Source organism: Antedon bifida, chromosome 7 (assembly GCF_963402885.1).
Source record: "Antedon bifida chromosome 7, ecAntBifi1.1, whole genome shotgun sequence".
NCBI classification, from domain to species: domain Eukaryota; kingdom Metazoa; phylum Echinodermata; class Crinoidea; order Comatulida; family Antedonidae; genus Antedon; species Antedon bifida.
Genome location: NC_136232.1, coordinates 7,062,593 through 7,084,456, shown reverse-complemented (window position 1 = coordinate 7,084,456; position 21,864 = coordinate 7,062,593). Strand labels below are relative to the sequence as shown.

The window sequence follows — 21,864 nt, the reverse complement described above, 5'->3', positions numbered from 1 at the left end:
TAAGACCATGGGCTTATAGTGGGGTACTATTAAAAGTTATACAGTGTTTCAATATTGGCATACATACAATCTGAATAGTATTAAATTTACTAATTAATTAATAGTGCACACTTTACATACTGTTAATTTTATCAGAGCCCTTTTTTAAAACTCGAATGTATAAAAATACCAGGAGCAACACACCCCGAAAATGTTTATAAAATAATAGCTTTTCTCTGTACAGTTTAGCAACAGGCTCTACTAAAAGACAATGTGAAACGAGTGATATAGGCCTACTACTACATAGCAAAAGAAGCTGTTAAAATGTTTTTAAAAATAGAAATAAAGATATAACTACTTATTAAAATAATAAAAACACTTACTACATACGACTACATATATCTAGGAAAAAATATAAACAACAAAATGGATCAAATATATACTATAAGCTAAGCTATAAAACTAATATTTTAACTAAACAATGAAGAAACAGCTTGAAAAATATAATGAAATTGTCAAATGCACAATACTGTGTAACATAGTCCACTGTACATGCAAACACTAACACCTGTGTACCTCTACCAATATGAACGTTTGAGACGTTTAAATACATTTATTTTTATACTGTGTTTTTCTCACTTTGGAGATCTAGACAGTATTATGAAATGGTAAAAAAAAATAATACTGATGAAATACATTTTATCTGGTATTTGAACCTTGACCTTGTAAATAGCGCAACTGGCATACAGAAAAGAACTTAACAAATAAAATGATTAAGTAAAGCCAAAAAAAAAAAAAAAATGAAGCATTTTACAGTTATCTTATATTTTTCATTCAAAGCACAATTTCAGAAATATTTCAGAGAAACTAAAGAACTTATCTAAAGCTCTGTCTATATTATCAAACTTTATGCGAGAAAAAAAATGTGATGTGCCGATATGTGGACATGATGTCATATCACTACCATGTTTAGACACATCACACTTTTTTTATTGTTTAGACAGAGGTTAAGAACTAGTGGTCTTTGATTTGGGATAGTAGCTTAAAACAGCATTTTATCTATATTATATTCAACTTTGCTTGCATGCATGTTTTGTTTTTGTTTTGCTAATATTCCTACCGTTTAAAAACTGCCATGAAAAGCATGAATGTATTTGATTCAATTATAACATGAATTACAGTATAACTGTTAAGAAGTAGTTCGTTAAATTCTAAAAATAAAATGATACAACGCAAGTAACTAAAAGAAAATCAAATTCAAACTAAAATGATGAAATGTATACAAAAAACCACCGGTATTCATAATTTAAATGTCTATAACAATAACATTTAACTTCATCATAATCTAAACATTGTAACATCTTTGGTAAAATATCACCAGCAAAAGCCAAATCTCAACTTCTAAATTCAATCAACAACAATTAAAACGTCAAATATTATATTTTTTCTTGAAAATTTAAATCAAGAAATAGTACATGGTATTATGGTTGAATATATTAGTTTTAAAGCAATATTTTAAATTATCATTTTATAGATGGTTATCCGAAAATTGCCTAACCTTTCAGCTATGAAAGGAAAGAGTACATAATTGTAAATCATATAATATATATATTTATATAAAACTAAAAATCTAAGACTGGATTACCAGCCATGCTGTTAGCTTTCATAGTTCATTGGAGTCTAATCTTCTTTTATGTAATAATACAGTCAGTCAACCTTCTCACAATTGATTAGAGCATTTGATTTGGGACAACATAATAATTAATATTCTGGATTTATAAAGCGCCTAATGTTAATATTGTGAAACTTCTACAGTAAGCGCTGTACTGTACATATTATTACTCCAGTCATTTTTGGATCAAGCATATGGAAACATACTCCCATAATGCAGCTAGTTATCAGGTACCCAGTTGTACCCCTGGGTGGAGAGAGGCTTTAAATTATGCATTGTATCATTATATACATCCAAAAAAGTTAAAGATGTATTGTCCCCCTGAAAAAAAAATATCTTAACATTTTTGTTGAATATGCCATTTTAATGTAACATAATATTTATACACTTTGACCAAAAATTGGATCGAAAAAAAAAAATCTATTTACCTGAAAAAACTGTAATTTAAAGCAAAAAATGGTCAAATTGGCTGCCAGCCAATGGGTTTTTAGTTGAATTTAACCATTTATTTTGGCATTTTATAAGTGAAATATTATTTGTTTTCATTTTTTTTCTACTGAAGTGATTAACTTTATTAAAACTACAAAATAACATATTAAAAGTCTGATTTAATTAATCTTCATTTTTCATGTTTTTGGGGGACAATACATCTTTAAAATATGCATGTATGTAATAACAGATTGCAAGTCTTCACCTGGACCTAGAAACAACCAAATTTGGTCAAACAACTTGTGACAAAAAAGAACCTCAACAAAAGTACTTCCACATATTAAAATTTCGTTTTGAAATCAAAAGCTCCTTATATAGCAAACACTGTGAAAGAGTAAGGCATTGACTGTATTATTAAATGAATGATGAATATTGAGCTTAGTATACTTTAACTTAAGGCACAACTTGGTTTAGAAATATCTATTATATAATCTCTATGAAAAAGGAAATCTCTGTTTAAATTTATCGCTATAACAACCACAGTATGAGAATTGTTGATTTTTTTTTTAACCACATGATCAGTGTTCAACTTCTACCACACAGCTGTAAGAGAATAGTTAAAATTCAGTTAATATTTAAATGACATGATACAACTATTTCTCTACATATTAGATGTTGATTGCATGAGGTAGTCCAACAGTCTAAAGCTCCGTCTACACTATCAAACTAGTTTGACAAAACAAGTGTGATGTGCTCAAACATGGTAGTGATATACTCAACTATGGTAGTGATATGACATCATCATGTCCATATATAGCCACATCATATTGTTTTTGTCGCATAAAGTTTGATAGTGTAAACAGAGCTTAACATGATCAAAAGGGGCAGTTTACACTGGTCACCACAGTAAAAACAAAATACTTATAGGGAATAGGTATATATGAAATAATAACCCAAAACAAGAAAACATTTAACACAATTATGAAGAGGTAAGAATGTGATATATAGGTTGTGACAATAATAAGCATGTTTGATATGAAAGACAAGGATAGAGTCGAGTCTTACCTTGAATGACTCCTGGTTGGTGAGTGACAATGGCTGGTGTTGTAGTCATGGGTACATTAACAAATGTAGCAGGAGGATGTAGGGCTTCATTAGCCGCATGTGCATTGGTCACCATGTAGCCAGGCCCCATGGGTGGAGGTGCTTGATAAACTGGTGGTGATGCGGGTGAACTGAGCACAGGCGTTGTGCTGGGGGACTCACCGCCTGCAATTTAAGAGCCATTCAAAGTCAAAATGTAATACCAAGTTAAAGGCTCATTTACACTAGAATGATAACGATAAAAGGTAAACATACATTTTTCTCACATAAAACACAAGAAATTAGAAAAGTTTTCATGCTTTTACTATAGGATAACCATTTATGCTGTCTTTGATAAAAATCAATATTTTTTAAAAATCCAATCAAATGACGTCTTGATCTGAATAGAAAATCATTGTATCGTCACGATATATATTATTTCTCTTACTAATCATGACGTCATTTGATTGGATGTTAAAATATTATTTCATCAAAGTCAGCATAGATGGTTATCCTATAGTTCTAGGTTAAAAACTGTTTAGATTTCTTTTATTTTAGGTAGAAAATATTTATCTATTTATCGATAATATTGTCTTAGTATAAATGGGCCTTAATTAATATTCATAATTTGTTTCTTCCTGTCATTTAACAAGAATTCTGCAATTATACTTCACAATGAATACAATATGATTTAGCTGACAATTATAAATTAATTTTGGGTTTTTTTTGGCAGTATGCTTTAACCATTGGAAAATGATTATATTTAGTTTAAATTTTGCATTAGAAAAATCACAGTATTTTGCCAAAATCTAAATAAAAAAAAAATACTATCAATATTCCCAGAGCTGACCAGAATTGAACTAGCCATCAAAATTGGTCAAAGGAACATAAAATTATCTTTATTTTGGAGACTTAAAACATTACCTCAACTCTTATCTACTCGCTTTTGACTTTGCATGGCTTAAGCAAATTTGTTTGCCAACAGGCCTACCTAAACAGAGGGTAATCACAAATATTTGAGGAGCAGTGTTATAAAGCAGTCTGGTATTTGGAAAACATGAATGAAATGCAACTAGCAGCATGACATGTACAGAAAGCATACTATAAAATGTATTCAACTATTTTAGATGAAAGAAAGTGTTCTACATTAAAGATATATTGTCTCCCTCCAATTTTTTGTTTTCAAATTTGTTTAATATGCCATTTTAATTTCACATAATAGTTATTCACTTTGACCAAAAAACTGGATCGAAAAAAAAAAAATGATTTAACTGAAAAAAATGTAATTGAAAGCAAAAAATATTTTAAATTGGCTGCCAGCCAATGGGTTTTTGGTTGAATTTAACCATTTATTTTGTCATTTTATAAGTGAAAACATTATTTTTTTTACAGAAGTTAATAATTTACTGCAAATGTCTGATTTTATTAATCTTCATTTTTCATGTTCTTGGGGGACAATATATCTTTAAACATTAAAAAGAACTGATACACGTTTAGGTCATTTTCATAAGGTATTTAGCAATAAATATTGAATTGAACAATTGAGATAAAATTACTGTTTTTAATAAAATTAGATCCACTTAGTACTTACACAACCCCCCCTCCCACACACACACATTTTTTTAAACAGAAAATACAAAAATATGGCATAGTAATATTGACAATAACCATAAGCACCCTTTTGTTGAACATTTACTATTGTTTTACCTCATGAAAAAGCCTAAATATTCTAGAAACATCAAGACGCATTCTAATTCACAAACCCATAATGGATTAAAACATACTTTCTGGAACTGGAACTCCTAGTTGCAAACAAGCAAATTCTGCAGCTAATTTCTTTGCAATTTCCACAGATTCACAGATTTTAGTTGGAGTTATTCCCTGTGGGAAATGTGGTTGGAGAGCTGGAATTGTTACCTATGATGGGAAATAACAAAGTGCAAGATTACATTGACATTTATTTATGGGAGAAAACACAAGGGATAGTCCACAAATATATCATATTTCACCTTGTATAATGCATCCCATGTGACAATAAAATGTGATGATGCCATATCACTACCATATTTGGGCACATCACACTTTTTTTTGTCGTCAAACTAGTTTGATAGTGTAGACAGAGCTTTAAATTCTGTGCATGGGATTATATTATTGTAATAGTAACTCTGTATAAACCCCACTGCTAGTTTAGCTTTATGCCCAAAGACAAAAGGTGGTCGTTTTGTATGAATTATCACTATCAATTTTGGGATGGGGTCAACCTTGTCAGTCACAGTGTATTTAAAAACTGAGAATATTCAATCAATGACATATAAATGAATGCAAATTTACATACAAAATAATTTGTTGTTTAAAATATTTACTTTAAATACAAATCTTTGGACCTCATCCTGGCCTGTTGTGGAAAGGAGGGTATACGTTGGAGAGCCATAATTACTTTTCATGCAATATTCTTCAAGTACCTATAAATAAGAAAATTGCAAGAAGAACATCAGTACAAAATTAATTTTATTTAGAAAGACTTATTTATCGTGGTTTATTAATTTAAGATTTAATTTAATGTATATATCGGTTTAGAATTAATGTTCTTTGCCTGATTTGTTTATATACATCAATTAAATATACCAAAATATAACTATATAAAATTAAGAACAATTGCACACATGAACATCAAATATAAAAATTAATTCAATCTAAATGTAAAAGAATATAAAATTGAGTAAGATATATAACACATGTACTGTAGCCATTGTGTTAATATAATAATATTATAATAGTTAGTATGATAATAAAAACAGACACGTGCAAAATGAATAAAAAAATAAAAGTAAAGATACAGAGTACAAAATGGTTATTGGTGGTTTATTTATATAAGATTATGGCATGCATGATATAGCGGAGATACTCTGCCCAAGCTTTTGTTTCGTGGCAGTAGAGAAAGAAAATGTTAAATTACCATCTTCTTCGTCTACTGTCCTGAAACGAAAACCTCATTTCAATACACTACCAACCTATTTTGACAAAAAAAGTGTGATGTCCCCAAATGGTAACGGGACGATTCGGCCCTGAGACGATTCGGCCCGGGACTATTCGGCCCGGGACGATTCGGCCCTGAGACGATTCGGCACACTTACATTTATCGGCTTTGATATGCATTTTATAAGCAAAAATAAGCTTTTGAAAACATTGTCGAAAATGATCAATTTTTAGTCACGCGAACGATGTAAACAAGTTACGCCCTCTGTTGGCCGCTTGGCGAATGCACGAAATAAACAAGGTTTTCGAAGTAATAAATTCATTATAAAATTATGTTTTTTTTAGTAATTTATTATATATATTATATCAAAATGTCAATATCAATAAAATACGGATTGTTAAACACCTTTAAAAACTTGATAAATACCGACAAAAATGAATATGAATTTGGTCTGAGGTGAGACGTTTCGGCCCACAAAGTGGGATGTTTCGACCCGAAAGTGGGCCGAATCGTCCCACCAAAAGTGGGCCGAATAGTCCCGGGCCGAATCGTCCCTGAACCTCCCCAAATATAGTAGTGATATATGGCATCATCACATTTTATTTTATCACATACAGTTTGATAGTGTGGACAGAGCTTTATAGGAACTATGGAACACATTTACAAAGTACCCAAAGAAGATGGAAGTGAAGTGAAGTGCTATAAGTTGTGTCCATATGTAGATAGTACCTGTAAAGGAGATTTTTCAGGCTTCAATGTTACTGGATTGGTAGGAGTCAGCTGCATGCCAGGCATAATATCAAAAACTCTTGGCTAAGTAGCATACACAATGTAAACAATGTATTAGTAGAGGTTAACTAAAAACAATGCAAAATAACTCGTACACAAAGGTTAAAATAATAAATTATTTACCCAAACTTGAAATAGGTTTATGGTAAATATTTGTTTACAAAAGTTTAAAATATTTTATCTATGTTTACCATGTTCATGATATATTTTTGGGCAAGTAAAAGAAAAAAGAAGAAAAATTGTAAAGCTAAAGGGTAAAATTTTATTTTAAACACTTCCAGAAATGCTGAGCTAAAAATATGATATATAAAATTAATACTAACATTTAAAGTTCTGTTTTGAATTTTTCCCAGCTACAAAATTATTATTAAGTAACAGTTAGATAGTGTTAGGTTAAAAGCAAGTATGGACAAATTTGTTATCACAAAGCGTAAATTTCACTACTACAATTAGTGGGAGTCATTATTAATATTACAATAGGCCCTATGTTACTTTATGATAGGCATACAGTATTATAATTAGATTGGCTATTTGTAATAATAACGAAAATAAATATATACCAAAATATTTTCTAGCTAATGTTATAATTATACAGTATTATGTTATATTGTTAAATGAAAAATGAATTAACTTATATTAGCTTTAAAAAAATATTTATTAAATTAATATTCTACAAATATTAAAATGTTTACCTCTTGTGGCTTTTTATCAAATCTGTATCCTCCTCTTCCGACATAACCATAAGCTCTGGTACCACCAGCACCACGCATACCTGCTGCCCCACGACCCCTTCCTCTTGTACCGCCAGTTGCTACCTTAGGAACATTAGGGTATGTGACTCCCCTAGCTGCATAGCTGTGCAAGAAACGTTACGTTAATACATTAATACGTTTTATCTATAAAGAGAACACAGGTTCTTTTTTACATCAATATTTCGCACATCAAATACACAAAATAACAGCGTTGGGCCCAATGTATGTGTGTGGCAGATTAGTCCATTATTGTAGAGAGGGTGCTAAAGGAACTTATCTTCTCCTACCATGGGAGAGAACAGGTAGTCGATTTAGGCATGAAATAGACAGTTTTTAATATGGTTTGGATCAAACAATTTGGAATATTCACTTACTTAGTGTATTGAAGTTGTGGTTGATATGGTTGGTGTTGAGGAGGTCCTGCATTGACTGGAGCATAGGCTTGATGGGCTTCATAGTAAGGTGCAATGTTTGAATTGTATCCCTGGTTTTGATTGTACGCACTTCGAACTGCTCCCCGTGTCATGCGTTGTTGAAAGTTGTTACGATCAACTGGTTTAGCAAGAACTACTTCAATTTGGGATCCATCAATAAATTCACCTATTATTAAATATTCACCAAATTATTGAATATAATAACTCTTTAGTATATTTATATCTGTACTTTTTGTCAATGAGTTACTCATGAGCATGACCATTCAAAAAATGATGTACATTGTATAAAGGAATACTTTCAAGTGGAAAGGTGACATTTAACAAATTAACCTGGTGCTATAATGATAGAATGATAATTAATGCAATGAGTTTTATTTAAAAATGAAAACTACAGAAATATTTAATATACTAACCATTCATAGAGTCTAAGGTTTCTAAAGCATCTTCTCTTGTTCTGAAGTGAACAAATGCAAAATCCCTGAGTTTCTTTACCCTTTCCACTGATCCCTCCTTGTTTCTATTGAACTCCTTTTCAAGTGTTTCTTCTGTTGTGTTTAACATTAGGTTTCTCACATATAAAATTTTAACCTACGAAAAAAAAAAAAATTTAAATAAATCAAACAGATGAATATAATAAGCATCTACGCAGAATATTTTCCTTAAAGATATTTTAGTTCATTTTAGCTGTTTAATGGTAATGATTCTTATAAAAACAAATTAATAAGTAACTGGTATTATTTTGTTTAACTAATTATAAAATGTTTTGTAATAAGTATGAAGTTATGCAAATATGAAAATATATAAAAAAATTAAATCATCAATAATTATCATTTGATTGACATTTTAATGTTAAATTAATTTTTGTTCCATTTATAAATCTTAACCATATTTCAGCTAGCTTCAATACTAGTGCCACATGTACAACATGCGTTTGTACTTTGGCCCTTATTGGATAATCTGTAACATATTTAATAGTGGTATACTCTTACCATCTGATTAGCAAATATATTTGTTTGTTCTGCTATAAAGATATCATGATAAATGGCATATATTATCTCTCATGTTGATTATCAATTAAACCTCCCACAATAAGTGACCTCACTCGGCGGGTCTAAGTAAGTAAAGTGCTTGATGTTTAAAGCTAAATCTACCATTACCAACAAAATATATAATTAATAAAAAATGTTGTACTTTAAATGTTAGTTTTGTTTTAATTTAACTTTTTCTTCAGATGATTAAAAATTAATTTTTTCGTGCTTGAAATGAAATAAATATCAATATATCAATATTGTCCCCTGAAAATTTTTTTATTTTTCAAATGTTTTTGTTGAATGATTTGATTAATCTTCATTTTTTATGTTTTTGGGGGACAATACATCTTTAAACTTTTACCTAAATATTTACTTAATATATTTTAAAATTTATTAGTAAAATATGATTATTATTATAATTCAATTTATTTCTCAATAGAGAAATAAAGTTTCATTTCAGGTTAACCTATTAATGTTCAAATATCTTGGTAATACTGCATTAGTCACCATAAATCCTGTCTATAAATGCTAAACACTTGTATAACAACCACTCTTTGTAAATAAAGAAACGATTCAAGTTTGTTTGCAAATGGTTTAAGACCAACACTACTCCATGGTTAAGCCGATGCCGAAACACATGCAGATGTAAATCACAGGGAAAAATTTCATTTTAAAATTTTGATTGCTTCAGTAATCAAACTGATTTTTGAGTCACGAACAGTTTTGAGTTGTATTTATTGCTACACAATTTTTAAAATGTAGCAATCAGGTTGTTTTGTATAGCTTTTTGCAATTCTACACTGACGAAATTATTTCCTGCAGTGAATTAAAAAAGAATTTTTAAATAGGAACAAAATTAAATTAAATTTAGAAATCATGAAATGATTATAGTATAATAGAAAATGTATGGCATGGTTGATTAATAATAGAAATTCAATTTTTGTCTAAAAATGGTTTGAGCAATAAATGAAAATCTATAATTTAATACAGCAATACAAAACAAATTAGTAGTGCGAGGTTTGAAATTGAATCAATACATTAAATAAATATTTAGATTATACTATTAATTAATAATGACTATAAATAATAAAAAAAAATATGTATGTTTGGTGTTGAGATTTAGATTTGTTTTCTTCCTTGTAGATATTTATATTTTTAAAATTAATCATATTATTTCCTTGTTTTTAATTTAAATCACAATTTAGTTGACTCAACGACCAAAGTAATTCCTTTAGATTGTGTACTTGATTTCATCAGATTTTATTATCTCTGCAAGATGATGGTTTAGCCCAGTAAAAACAGAGGTCAGATTGATTTAGTGAGTTGTAGAGTAAAGGTTGTTAGTAGTACACAATTATAGTTTACCACGTCTAACCAAATTTGTAATTAATTATTAAATAACAAAATAATTAAATTTGGTGAACATTGTATATATTCTGATCAGAAATAAGAATTTCCAAGATATAAAATGTTCAAATTGAAATCTGATTGGTGCTGCACAAATACTGTATAAAAGTTGTTCTCTCATTTGTGGTTTACAGTATAAAAGTGTTAGATGTGGTTAGACATAACTGATATTTATAATTACAACAAAAGATAATTGAATAGATAATCCTAATTTTGGTAAATAAACATTGTTTCTGAAACCACATGTGAAAAGTTTGGAGTTAATAATGGCTGATGTTGCAATTCAACATGTGTTTTCATACCTGTTCTGTTTGCTGTGTGAAACCACATTAAGATTTTGAGTGTTTGACTACCTTTTGTTAAAGTTCAATAGATGGCTATGAATCGGTAAAGTATTAAAGATTATTTATGGTAATTCTTAATATGGAGTTACAAACAAAACAAACTAAATTTTCCTTAAGAGCTATTGGTGTTTTTAAATTTTGGGGCACTATCTTTTCTGAAATTGTAACTAATAATAATTCATTTGAAATAAGTTTTTTATTCGACCATCCCATATATTTTAAAGCAAGACCATTCAAATATTAAGTACCATTTAAAAGCATATGAAAAATGAAAGTATTCAATGTATTTTTGTAGTGAAAATCATGCAACATTTATAGGGTAATATACTAGGCCTAGTACAAAGTCAAAGAGCATTTATAATAAAATAGTTACCGTTCTCATGATATCCTCATCGACATCCTGTTCTGGTTCTGCCCAATCCACCATGATTTGATGTCCCCAAAGTTGAATTCTTCCAGGTATCAGCTTTCTTCTGGCCATTGCTGCAGCTCTATGGTTCTCGTATTCTACGAAAGCAAACCCCCGATTTTTTGTCTTGTCTACAGCACTTGGATAGACGATAACATCAACCACATCTTCAGTTACTTTCTTCATTTCGGACAAGATTTCTTCACGCTTTTTATTCTTTGGTATTCCTCCAACAAATAAGCGACAGTTATCTACACTACCACAAACACCAAGATATCTACCTTTTCTAATTTCATAATTATTTAATTGCTTGATGGCTTTCTTGGCATCTTCTTTGTTTGTAAACATGACAAATGCATAACCACGGTTGTTTCCACTGAAATCCATCATCAATCGAAGTTCATAAATTCTACCAATTTTCATGAAAACTGGCACAAGTTCATCTTCAAATAAATCACGGGGGATCTTACCTACAAATACTTCGCAACCTTTTGAGGGAGTTGGAACATCTGCTCCCCAATCAGGAGGTGGTCCACCGAATTTCCTCTGACCATTTTCTTGAATTATGTTGTAGCCGGTGCTCTCCATAAGCTCAAGAAGAGCAGTTTCGTTTCTGGCACCGGCAATGCCCTCGGGGGCAGCAGCTGATTTAGAGGATTCCATCATGATCTGGTTTGATTGGTAATTCATCTGGTTGTAAGAAATCTACAAAATCATTTCGTTAAATACTAACTAATACTAACCACCTTATCTCCTTATCGATGGACTTTGAATCTCTACAATGTCTACTAGCTTATACAAACAACTAGGCCCAGTCTACCGTAGCGGCGCAGTGTTACACAATCATCGACAATCGATCTAATCTAGCCTCTCTTGCCTAGCTAGCTAGGGTGGGTCGGGTGGTAAATCACGGGGCCGGGAAGATGAAGTGCGGGCGGCGAGTGTGTAGAGGAAGCTGAGAGAACGGGACGACGCGCCTCTCCGGTTGAAAATTAGGAGAACCACACATGCGCATAAAACTTCTCACAGCCAATCAATGTTGTCCATTTTTGTACGCACAAGATGTAATAGTCTGCTAAAAGTTCAAGCAGAGTAATTTCATTGGTGCAAAGTCATATTTGGTATCATTAACTCCGCCCACACTTCCTGCGCTTCAATACTTTTGATGCTGAACCGACTTTGATGTTTCTTTTTTAATGGTTCTTTTGTACTTTGCGAAGTATGGCAGCACTAGTAGGGAGTCAAATTGCATTGGCGGGGAAGTCGATTTGCTCCACAACCTGCGCTATACGCAGTAGTTTCAAATCCCTTTAACCGACTTTGATGTTTTTAATGCTACATGTTACGTTTGTTCTTTGTTCAGACTAAAGCTTGGTTCCCACTAGAACGTAACGCAAGGACGTAAACGCAACGCAAGCGTTTTAAGAGAGCCAGTCACTAAAAATCAAACATTAGGTGGCAAGGGTCAAAATTTCGAATTGTCTCATATTTTGCACATTGGTAGACCTTGATGTAAGTAAACCTGATGTGTAGTTTGTTTGGTAAAATATCGCTTAGTTTTCGAGAAAATCGAAAAATAACGATTTTCGGCCAATTTTGTTAATTTTTGGTGTATAATTTACATTAGGTTTAACAGCCTCTGGAAGCCAAATGTAGCAACCTAGCGTTTTAATATTTTACACTTACGTTAACTAGCATCTTGACAATAATTTAGTAAAGTTTCAAAAAATTTGATGAAATTTTAAGATTTTTACTAATTAATTACTAATTAGCATATATAAAACTCTTAAAAAGTAGGTTAAAAACAAACGCGTTTTTTTTCATGTGCGACGAATTTTTTTAAAATAAAAAAATCATCAATCTAAAGTTTAGATACTAATATTTATGAATCAAGTAAAACAAATTTGGGGAAACTATTTTGCGCTCCGCGCCAGAGCCACAAAGTTGTAAGAAATTCAAAGATTTTATCTGTCGGCAAGATCAATCAGATGTACCTATTGTTATCTATTTAGCAATCTAAGTCGCTTTGAGCTAAACTTTTATTACGCGAAACAAAATTGAAAGATAAACTGAAAGTTCCTGGAATAATTTTGAATTAAGTTGCAATTTAAACACAAACTAAAAATACGTTTCTGGTAAAATTTCAATTACTAATCAATATACAAAATTAAGCAATTAACTAAAAATCACTCGCTTATTCTTTGTCAAACCACATTATTATAAATTATTCCATCCTCTCATAGTTTATAGGATAAAACTGAAAAACACATTTGTTTTAACTTGTTATCGTTTTCCTGTTTGTCGAACCTGGTCGAACTTACTCAACGAGAATGTTTCAAAACATTAACCACAGTAGACAAAACACTTTACTGCATATATTCGATAGACAACGATATCTTCATTGGCGTTGACAACGGAACTGATTTGTTATCCATTTTAGTTTATGTCTTACAATGTAAAGACGTGTTGAAAATAATTTTTATATATACTTATTGTCTGATGGCTTTAAGTTCAAACAAGATGGAGATTTCATGTTCTTTTAAATCGGTTGTTGGCGGAGCTTGTGGATTCGATAGAAAAGACCGCAAACAGAGCACTGAAGTCCTACCTTTACAAGCATGCCAGAAGGAAATCGCTGCACACAGACACATGTTTAGGTTTAGGTTTACGGGCATCGATAGTGAGGTAGACCTAATTCTTAGTCGAGCAGCCATGTTTACCTTGCCCGCTGATATACATAGTTGGACTGTTTGTCCCTTGCATCGATCGGAACTTGGCTTAGGTTGGTCTCGAGGAAATAACAACAGATGTAGAGTGCCGCCTGATCTCTCTAATCACATCCAAAGCAAAGGAAAGGGACCCAAGTGCGATAGGGGTATTAGCAAAGAAGATTCGCAACTAATATTAAAGAAAACAGGAACTTTCCTGCAAGTTGGTTCAGGTAAATATAATTTAATTTTTATATTTTTATATATTTAATGTAATTTAAACTGTTAAACAAAACCCTGTAAGTAAATGTTTTTACGCTTTTTATCAGGTATCTGTTCAACTTGCCGTAAGATGCTGAAGTCATTGTTACCTGTAACCTCGAACACTGAAACAAATAACCCTAGTCTCGTCGATCAGATGAGCGCACTAACAACTGTAAGTTAAAAAATACCGTACAGTATGACATTTATGAATACGCATTTATTGGCGAAAAGATTAAGTAAATAATGTGTTTCATGTTACTTTGTTCATTTTTTTTCGTATGTTGGTGGTAGGAGGAATATTTTCTGCATTCCCTGCCATTGTCATCATCATTTTATATATATCACGAATCAGTGCGTCAATAATTGAATCAAAGTCAGTAGTAATTTTTTACCAATATTATTCTTATTTTCAGGAAAGTAATAAGGATGAGTTTTACATGCCATTAGCCACTCCAACTTGTCAAACACCGGCGTGTGATGTTATGGATACTCAAATGAGCCTATATCAATTTTGCGATCCAACTTTTGCTTCATCTACCTCAGAAGATGAATCAATTCAATCTACACCAAGAGAAAAATTAAATGCATTTCTCAATTCAAGGGACGTCAGTCCAATTAGATATCCTTTATCTGCACCACTGGAGCAAGTTTCAGACCGTACTAAACGTTTCCACATGCGCAAGGCTCGTCAAGTTGTCTCTATGTGCCTGGAAGAAATCGCACCTGGTCAGTCGACTACTCTACTTGAAGGCTTATCAAGTGATAAAACCACAGAAGCTGACGAAAGAACCGATTCTTCTCTATTATATGCTCTATCAGAATGCTATCTTCATACTAACCACTGGAGTACAAGACGTCAGATTTTATCGATCATGGTTGATAAGGTTACCTTCAAGGAACTGCAGAAATGGATACCTAACTTGACTAGATACCGTTTTAACGTGGCCAAACACCATTTATTGTTACATGGTAGAGGTTCTGTAATTCAACCTCTAAAGAACACTAGAGTATGCGTACAGCCAGGGAAAATTGACCAATTCTCAAGTTATACAAGACTTGCCATTTGGAGAAAAAACTCTAAAACTTTCTACAGACAGAGTTATAAAAATCCCAAATGTTGTGCGTAATCTTATCCCAGAACAATGTATTCTTCAATACGAGAGTTACTGTCAAGAGAAGAATTTTCAACCTATGAGCCGCAGTACATTGCGTAGAGTTCTCAGTGTTTGTTCTGCTTCTGTACGCAAATCCTTACAGGGCCTTGATTATATCTCTGCCAATGGTGGAAAAGCCTTCGATGACTTGGAGAACATCGTTGATAAGCTGGGAGATTGCTATGAAATGGGTTTGACTTGGGCCAAACAAACAAACCAAAAACTTAAAGATGCCAAGCGCTACCTAAAAGGTGACTATAAGGTAATAACAATCTTGTTTAAATATCTTGATAACTGCTACAGTATAAATAGAAAAACAATATAATAATAAAGGCAAAGTAGCGCGTTGTATGTTGCTCAGTAAAGCATGTAAGAAACATTCAAGACTAATTACATTTTTTATACAATTCCTTTTATATATTATTGCAGATTCACATTTCTAACCATTCTGAAGTTGCCGATCGTTGTAGGGCGTATGCTCTTAGTTCTTGCGAAGACAAATATTACCAGGCTGTCTGTGATCATGACCACAATGCAAGATGTGACAGATGTCGTATATTTCCAGAAGCTTTGTCTGAAATTCTTGAAGCTTTAAACGAAGTGCGCTGCTCTTCTGAAGAAAAAGATGACATGGAGTACGTAATTACACGGTCAGTCCAAGACATCGAAACGTGGAAGGCGCATATCTTAAGATCCATTAACCAAGACGCTGCACGACATGATATTTTAGGAGATTTGAATCCTGGTTGTGCCCTAATTGTTTTAGACTGGGCGATGAAGTTTGTACCACGTAAATACCGCGAAAGCCAAAGAGACTGGTTTGGAAAGCGTGGACTTCCGTGGCACATAACGGTCTTGACGAAAAAGAATAAAGATAGAGAGGTACAGATGCTTACGTTTGTGCATATTTTTAAATCTTGCAGTCAGGATAGTACTACTGTTGTGGCAATCATCGACGATGTGTTGAGGCAGCTGCCATCTATTGCACCCGATATACACTCTGTGTATCTGCGTCAAGATAATGCAGGATGCTACCACTCTGCCCTAACATTACTTTCGTTACCAAAGATAGCGAAAGAAACGAAGATCAAAATCCGACGTATTGATTTTTCGGACCCTCAAGGGGGGAAGGGCGCATGTGACCGCAAGGCAGCCCATATCAAAAATCACATGAATAAATATCTTAATTCAGGAAAAGATATTGAAAATCCAGAGCAGATGAAGGCAGCAGGAAGGAAAGAGAAATTCAAATTTTGTCGCAAACCGTACTGGACACAATAGGCTTGCAGCATCCAATAATGTTTGAAAGGCATAATATTTGTGAACTGAAAGCTCAAGAAAAACTCTCCAGATTCTCTTTGCCAATGTTGCAAGAAATGTGTACTTCTCTTGAACTTGATACCACAGATATAACCATAAAGCGCAAGAAGCCATACATTGATTTGCTGGGAAAGCTGGTTTCCACGTGCAGTTGCTCGATTGATTAAGGTAGCAACGAAGGTAAAACTGTGTCTGTGAGAATTCTTTAAAATAACAATTTAATATGCGGGACGATTCTGTTGTCTAAATTGTTAGTATTTTAAGTCGCGTTCTGTAAATTTTTAATAAAGCGAAGGGGTGAAACAATGGTAAAACAATAATTTATTGTTTAGGCCACGAATTATTAGGAAATTTCGCACGAGCACATGAACGTTAACGGTTGTCACCATTCTACTCATTTGCATAACAACAGAGTTCAGCGAACATTTGCGTTAACGTACTTGCTCGTTTTGATTTCGCGCTTCGACGGGAAGTGTAGAACGCAACACATGTGTAGCGCACGCAACATACGCCACAAGTATTAAAACAAATCACGGAATACCTTGGGTTTAGAGACTAAGCCTAGCCAGGCATGTTTAATCATGTTTTGGTTAACGTTTTTCATTGACGCTATTTTTCAGAAATAAGGTTCTCGACGCACGTAACTAAAGTTTTTCGTAATGCTTGCGTACGCACAGATCAAATTGTTTACAAAGTGGGCGGAGCTTGGAAAATAGCGTTAACGTGCTCGTGCGAAAACTCCCTATATGAGAAGATAAGAAAATTATGTTGTAAAGCCTGTTTTCCACTAGGCGAAATTATTCGCGCAAATCAAACATTTTCGCGTATACGCGCACGCCCAATAGAACACGTTGTTGATAAAAATAAACTGCGCATGCAAAAAATGTTCAATTCGCGAGAATAAATTCACCTTGTGGAAAACATAACAGGCTTGATGAAGCTAAGCGAGTTACAATGTTGAGCTCAGATAGTAATTGCTTAATTTCATCATGGGTTAGTCGTTTAAATTTTACTAGAAATTTATTTTTAGTTTGTGTTTATATTAAAACGTAAATCCAAATTATTCAGGACCTTTCAGTTTACCTTTAAAGTTTGTTTCTCATAGTAAAATTTACCTTAAATATGTAAATAGAGAACAATAGGTACATCCGATTGATCTTGCCGACAGATAAAATCTTTGAATTTCTTACAAATTTGTGGCTCTGGCGCGGAGCGCAAATACGTTTCCCCAAATTTTTTTTACTTGATTCATAAATATTAGTATCTAAACTTTAGATTGATGATTTTTTTATTAAAAAAAAATTCGTCGCACATGAAAAAAAACGCGTTTGTTTTTACCCTACTTTTTAAGAGTTTTATATATGCTAATTTGTAATTAATTAGTAAAAATCTTAGAATTTCATCAACTTTTTTGAAACTTTACTTAATTATTGTCAAGATGCTAGTTAACATAAGTGTAAAATATTTAAACGCTAGGTAGCTACGTTTAGCTTCCAGAGGCTGTTAAACTTAATGTAAATTATACACCAAAAATTAACAAAATTGGCCGAAAATCGTTATTTTGCGATTTTCTCGAAAACTAAGCGATATTTTACCAAACAAACTACACATCAGGTTTACTTACATCAAGGTCTACCAATGTGCAAAATATGAGCCAATTCGAAATTTTGACCCTTGCCACTAAATTACGAATATGTCTGATTTTTGGTGACAAGCACTCTTAACCAATAACAAGCGAAGTTATAGACAGTTAGCAATCACACAGTCGGAAAGCCGCGTTGGTAACGCATCACTGATTTCATTCATTGTGAGGGCGCGCTTCGTGGAAAATGTTGGAATTTTTGCTATTTTAGTACACTTAGAAAATGGTATAATTTTGATATTAAATGAAATCAATAAACGTATTTCAATAGTTGAACTACAAGCGTAAATAATGATAAAAACTGTGATCTAAATTCCACAGATTTTTTGTTTCAAGAAATATCATTATTTTATGTATAAACTTTTTTACTTTAATTTTTTTTTAAATGATGGTAAAAAATCATTAAATTTCATATTTTCTAGATAAGGTTTCAAAGCGAATTTAAAATCCTTTCAAGATAAACTATTAAGCTATCTATTAAAATAAAAATCTAATTTTAAGCTTTCTTGGGATGCAACTCCCACTAATCAAACCAAACCTACTACATTTCTGTTCTGTTTCGATCGAAAAATCGCCATTTTGAAAATTTGTTTACGTTTTACGAAGCTGGTACGAATCGTCCCGGACCGAATCGTGTCTGTGTTCAATACGGTTTTCATGCAGGCGTATTACGTCATAGGCCTAAGATTTCAATTTGCTCCCCGATTATTGTTCTATTTGGTTTCTGAGCTAGGAAAGGCTACCTACTATAATTACTTACTTGATTTCTAGCCTAGCTAGGCCTAAAAATAGTATTTTCTAGGCCTAGCTAGGCTGAGTAATTCTGATATAATACTAATAATAGATAGGTAGGCCTACCCTAGTGAGTGTTAATAATAGTAGCTGGATATTCTATAGTCTAGGCTGGTGGTAGGTCTATCCCAGCTCTGCTCATATACCAAGCAAGAAGAAGCCTGAAGGAGAAACTAGGCCCAGAACAAATAAAAAACTGTTAAAAAAACAATAAATGGAAAAATAAAAATAAATAACCCATTTTCAATTTATATATGGGGAATGTTTTATAAAATCGGGCATGTTTGTTTCAGAGACTCAAACGTGTATTTTTATATGGTCATGTTTTTAAAAAAGATAATTATGGGCCCAGCTGAAACCAAGATATAAAAATATAAGTCCATCATTTACTTGTATATAAATATTACTTTATTAGATACAACTTGCATTTCACACAAGCAACCAATTTTTTTTTAACGTATACAGAATGTGAAAAAGCAGTTTTTAATACAAATATCTTTCAAACAATACTGATATAAATAGTAAATACTACTACTACTGTATATATTATTTAAATAGCACCTTGTTCATCAAACATAACAAACTAGCTAGGCCTTAGCCTATATCATATTAACTTACGTGAGTCTTACGGTTGTACTGATTTTATGATTGTTTTATATGTTTATATTGTATGTATCTGTGTGACTCTGGTTAATAAAGTAAATCAATCAATCAATTGCAACTTAATTTATATCTTATCATTGACTGATCTGAAACGCTTCTAAAACTTGAATGCGCATGAATGTATATGTTATATTATTATTAGCGAATAAAATGAAAAACTATCAGCTGCAGCAATGATATTGAAATCGAGAAAACCATTACAGCTTCCACCGTCCAGCCTCATATTGAAGAACGAGACAGAAAATCGTCGAGTCTTGATACCAACAAAAAACCTAAAATGAAAATGAATAGCTGAAATGTAATGAATGAAACTATTTAAATAATTGTCACTATGATATGAACAAAACATTGCATCGTTATACAGTATAATTATTCAACAACCTGAAAACATTTTCAGATATAGGCCTACCATGAAAAAGCAGCAAATACAAAATTTCCTTATGTCTGTTTATTGTAATAATTATTAATATTATAAATAAATTGTACCCCTCAGTTGTCAATAATTTTACTATAAATAAATATTTAACTATATAGAATAGGTAGGCCTATACCTGTATCAGGCTGCGATTTGCCAGCTTAATTATCTTTTTAAAACTTCCAAATGCATCTTCAATATAGAGTAGGATTGTAACGATACTTTAATAATACTAAATTGTAACTAAAGTATTTAAATTATTAACAGAACATGTTACTAGGCCTAGGCCGATATAATACGACAACGATCCACCAGGTCGTGCATATACTCACCTACAACAACCACAATCAACACACCATGCACCACACACGACGGAACTAGTGCCGCGAGACGTAACAATATATGACATGAGGACCTTTTTTAAAATGTTCGCTATAGGAAGCTTAAATAGGGTTTCAAGCCAATTTTAACGTAAAACAGACTATTGATACTTACTCTATCCATATACGTCGGTTTTTTGGTAATTCACTGTATGGGATGCAAATCCCACTAATGGAAAATTTGTAAACAAACACCTGTTAGAAAACTTCAGTTTTGACGGACGCACACGAACTTTGGAAAGAAATTGTCGCTGACAACAAATCCAACAAATTATTCAGAAAATTAGGTGACCTGCGACATCTTAAACATATAAGGAACTGATCTTACCATATATGGTTAATTTTTCGCCTACTAATGTTTATTAAACAGCTATTAAATGACGTATACTTTATGCTAATGTTTTCGCGCGAAACGTTGATACTTCTGTGCCGAGAGAGGGCTTCTAAAATTTATGACGTCATGCGAAGTCGAAAATTCAGCGATAACGGTCATATTTCCCAACGCGGCTCTCCGACTGCACAAGCGAATAAGCCATCGCTTGTGATTGGTCAATTCACTTGCGTTGCGTTACGTCCTTGCTTTGCGTCGCTAGTGGGAACCACGCTTAACTGTTAGGGTACGTTACGTAGGGTCAATAAAACAATGGCAACAACAATACAATATTGCCGATGGCTGCAGAAGAGAAGGGAACAATTTGTTTTCCTGACCCCCAACAAAACAGATTCATCATATACATAGTTTTGCTGACCCAGACATTTGTCTTACTTTTAGCAGGCAGCCTAACAAATGAGTGGCCTTCGAAATGGAGAATTCTCGTGTCTTGCCTATTGTATTCAAATCAGTTTAAAGTTGGCTAGGTCTGGATTGGAATGTTGTACAGTCACGCCAGTGTACATACCGACGCCAATCAACAGGTGGTGACAAAACCATTGACCTATATTTGAAAGTTGAGAGGAGGCTGTAATACTAGGCTACCGACTGGTCCGAAATTAGTAAAAAGATAAATATTTTGGCACATATGGCGTTTCATACGTGTAATATTTGAGCTCATATTTTCAGACAAAAATCGAAACGCCGACTGGTGGACCAACATAAAAAAGACAATACAGACTTAGCGCAAGCCTTATAAAACAGAAAATCCGTCCGTACGTAGTTGTATGTGAAAAAATAAGATTCCGATTTAAATGAAGTGTGAAAATAGTACAAAAATATAATTTCC

General features: G+C 32.5%; 2 protein-coding genes across 2 annotated transcripts in view; one reads left to right on the top strand and one right to left on the bottom strand.

The window, feature by feature from the left end:
* The window catches only part of LOC144847682 (BET1-like protein), a 133,416-nt gene that overhangs the window by 12,299 nt on the left and 99,253 nt on the right, over positions 1-21,864 (top strand). The gene's annotated exons all lie outside the window — the stretch shown is intronic.
* Positions 2,575-11,969, bottom strand: LOC144847640 (putative RNA-binding protein 46). The gene is made up of 8 exons (XM_078704111.1): positions 11,271-11,969; positions 8,529-8,703; positions 8,056-8,281; positions 7,622-7,784; positions 5,527-5,625; positions 4,948-5,080; positions 3,146-3,349; positions 2,575-2,683 (listed from the first exon to the last, which is right to left on the bottom strand). Exons 1-8 carry the CDS (start codon positions 11,967-11,969, stop codon positions 2,673-2,675), a joined length of 1,710 nt encoding a protein of 569 aa, XP_078560237.1. The 3' UTR covers positions 2,575-2,672.

Bases quoted from the DNA above. Each gene is read 5' to 3' on its own strand.
- LOC144847640 (XM_078704111.1), bottom strand. From the start codon at position 11,969: ATGGAATCCTCTAAATCAGCTGCTGCCCCCGAGGGCATTGCCGGTGCC. The intron at 5,626-7,621 runs GTAAACATTTTA...TCTTATTTATAG, and splicing joins TTGATAAAAAGCCACAAGAG to GTACTTGAAGAATATTGCAT. The intron at 5,081-5,526 runs GTAAATATTTTA...TTCCCATCATAG, and splicing joins TCCAAAGATTTGTATTTAAA to GTAACAATTCCAGCTCTCCA.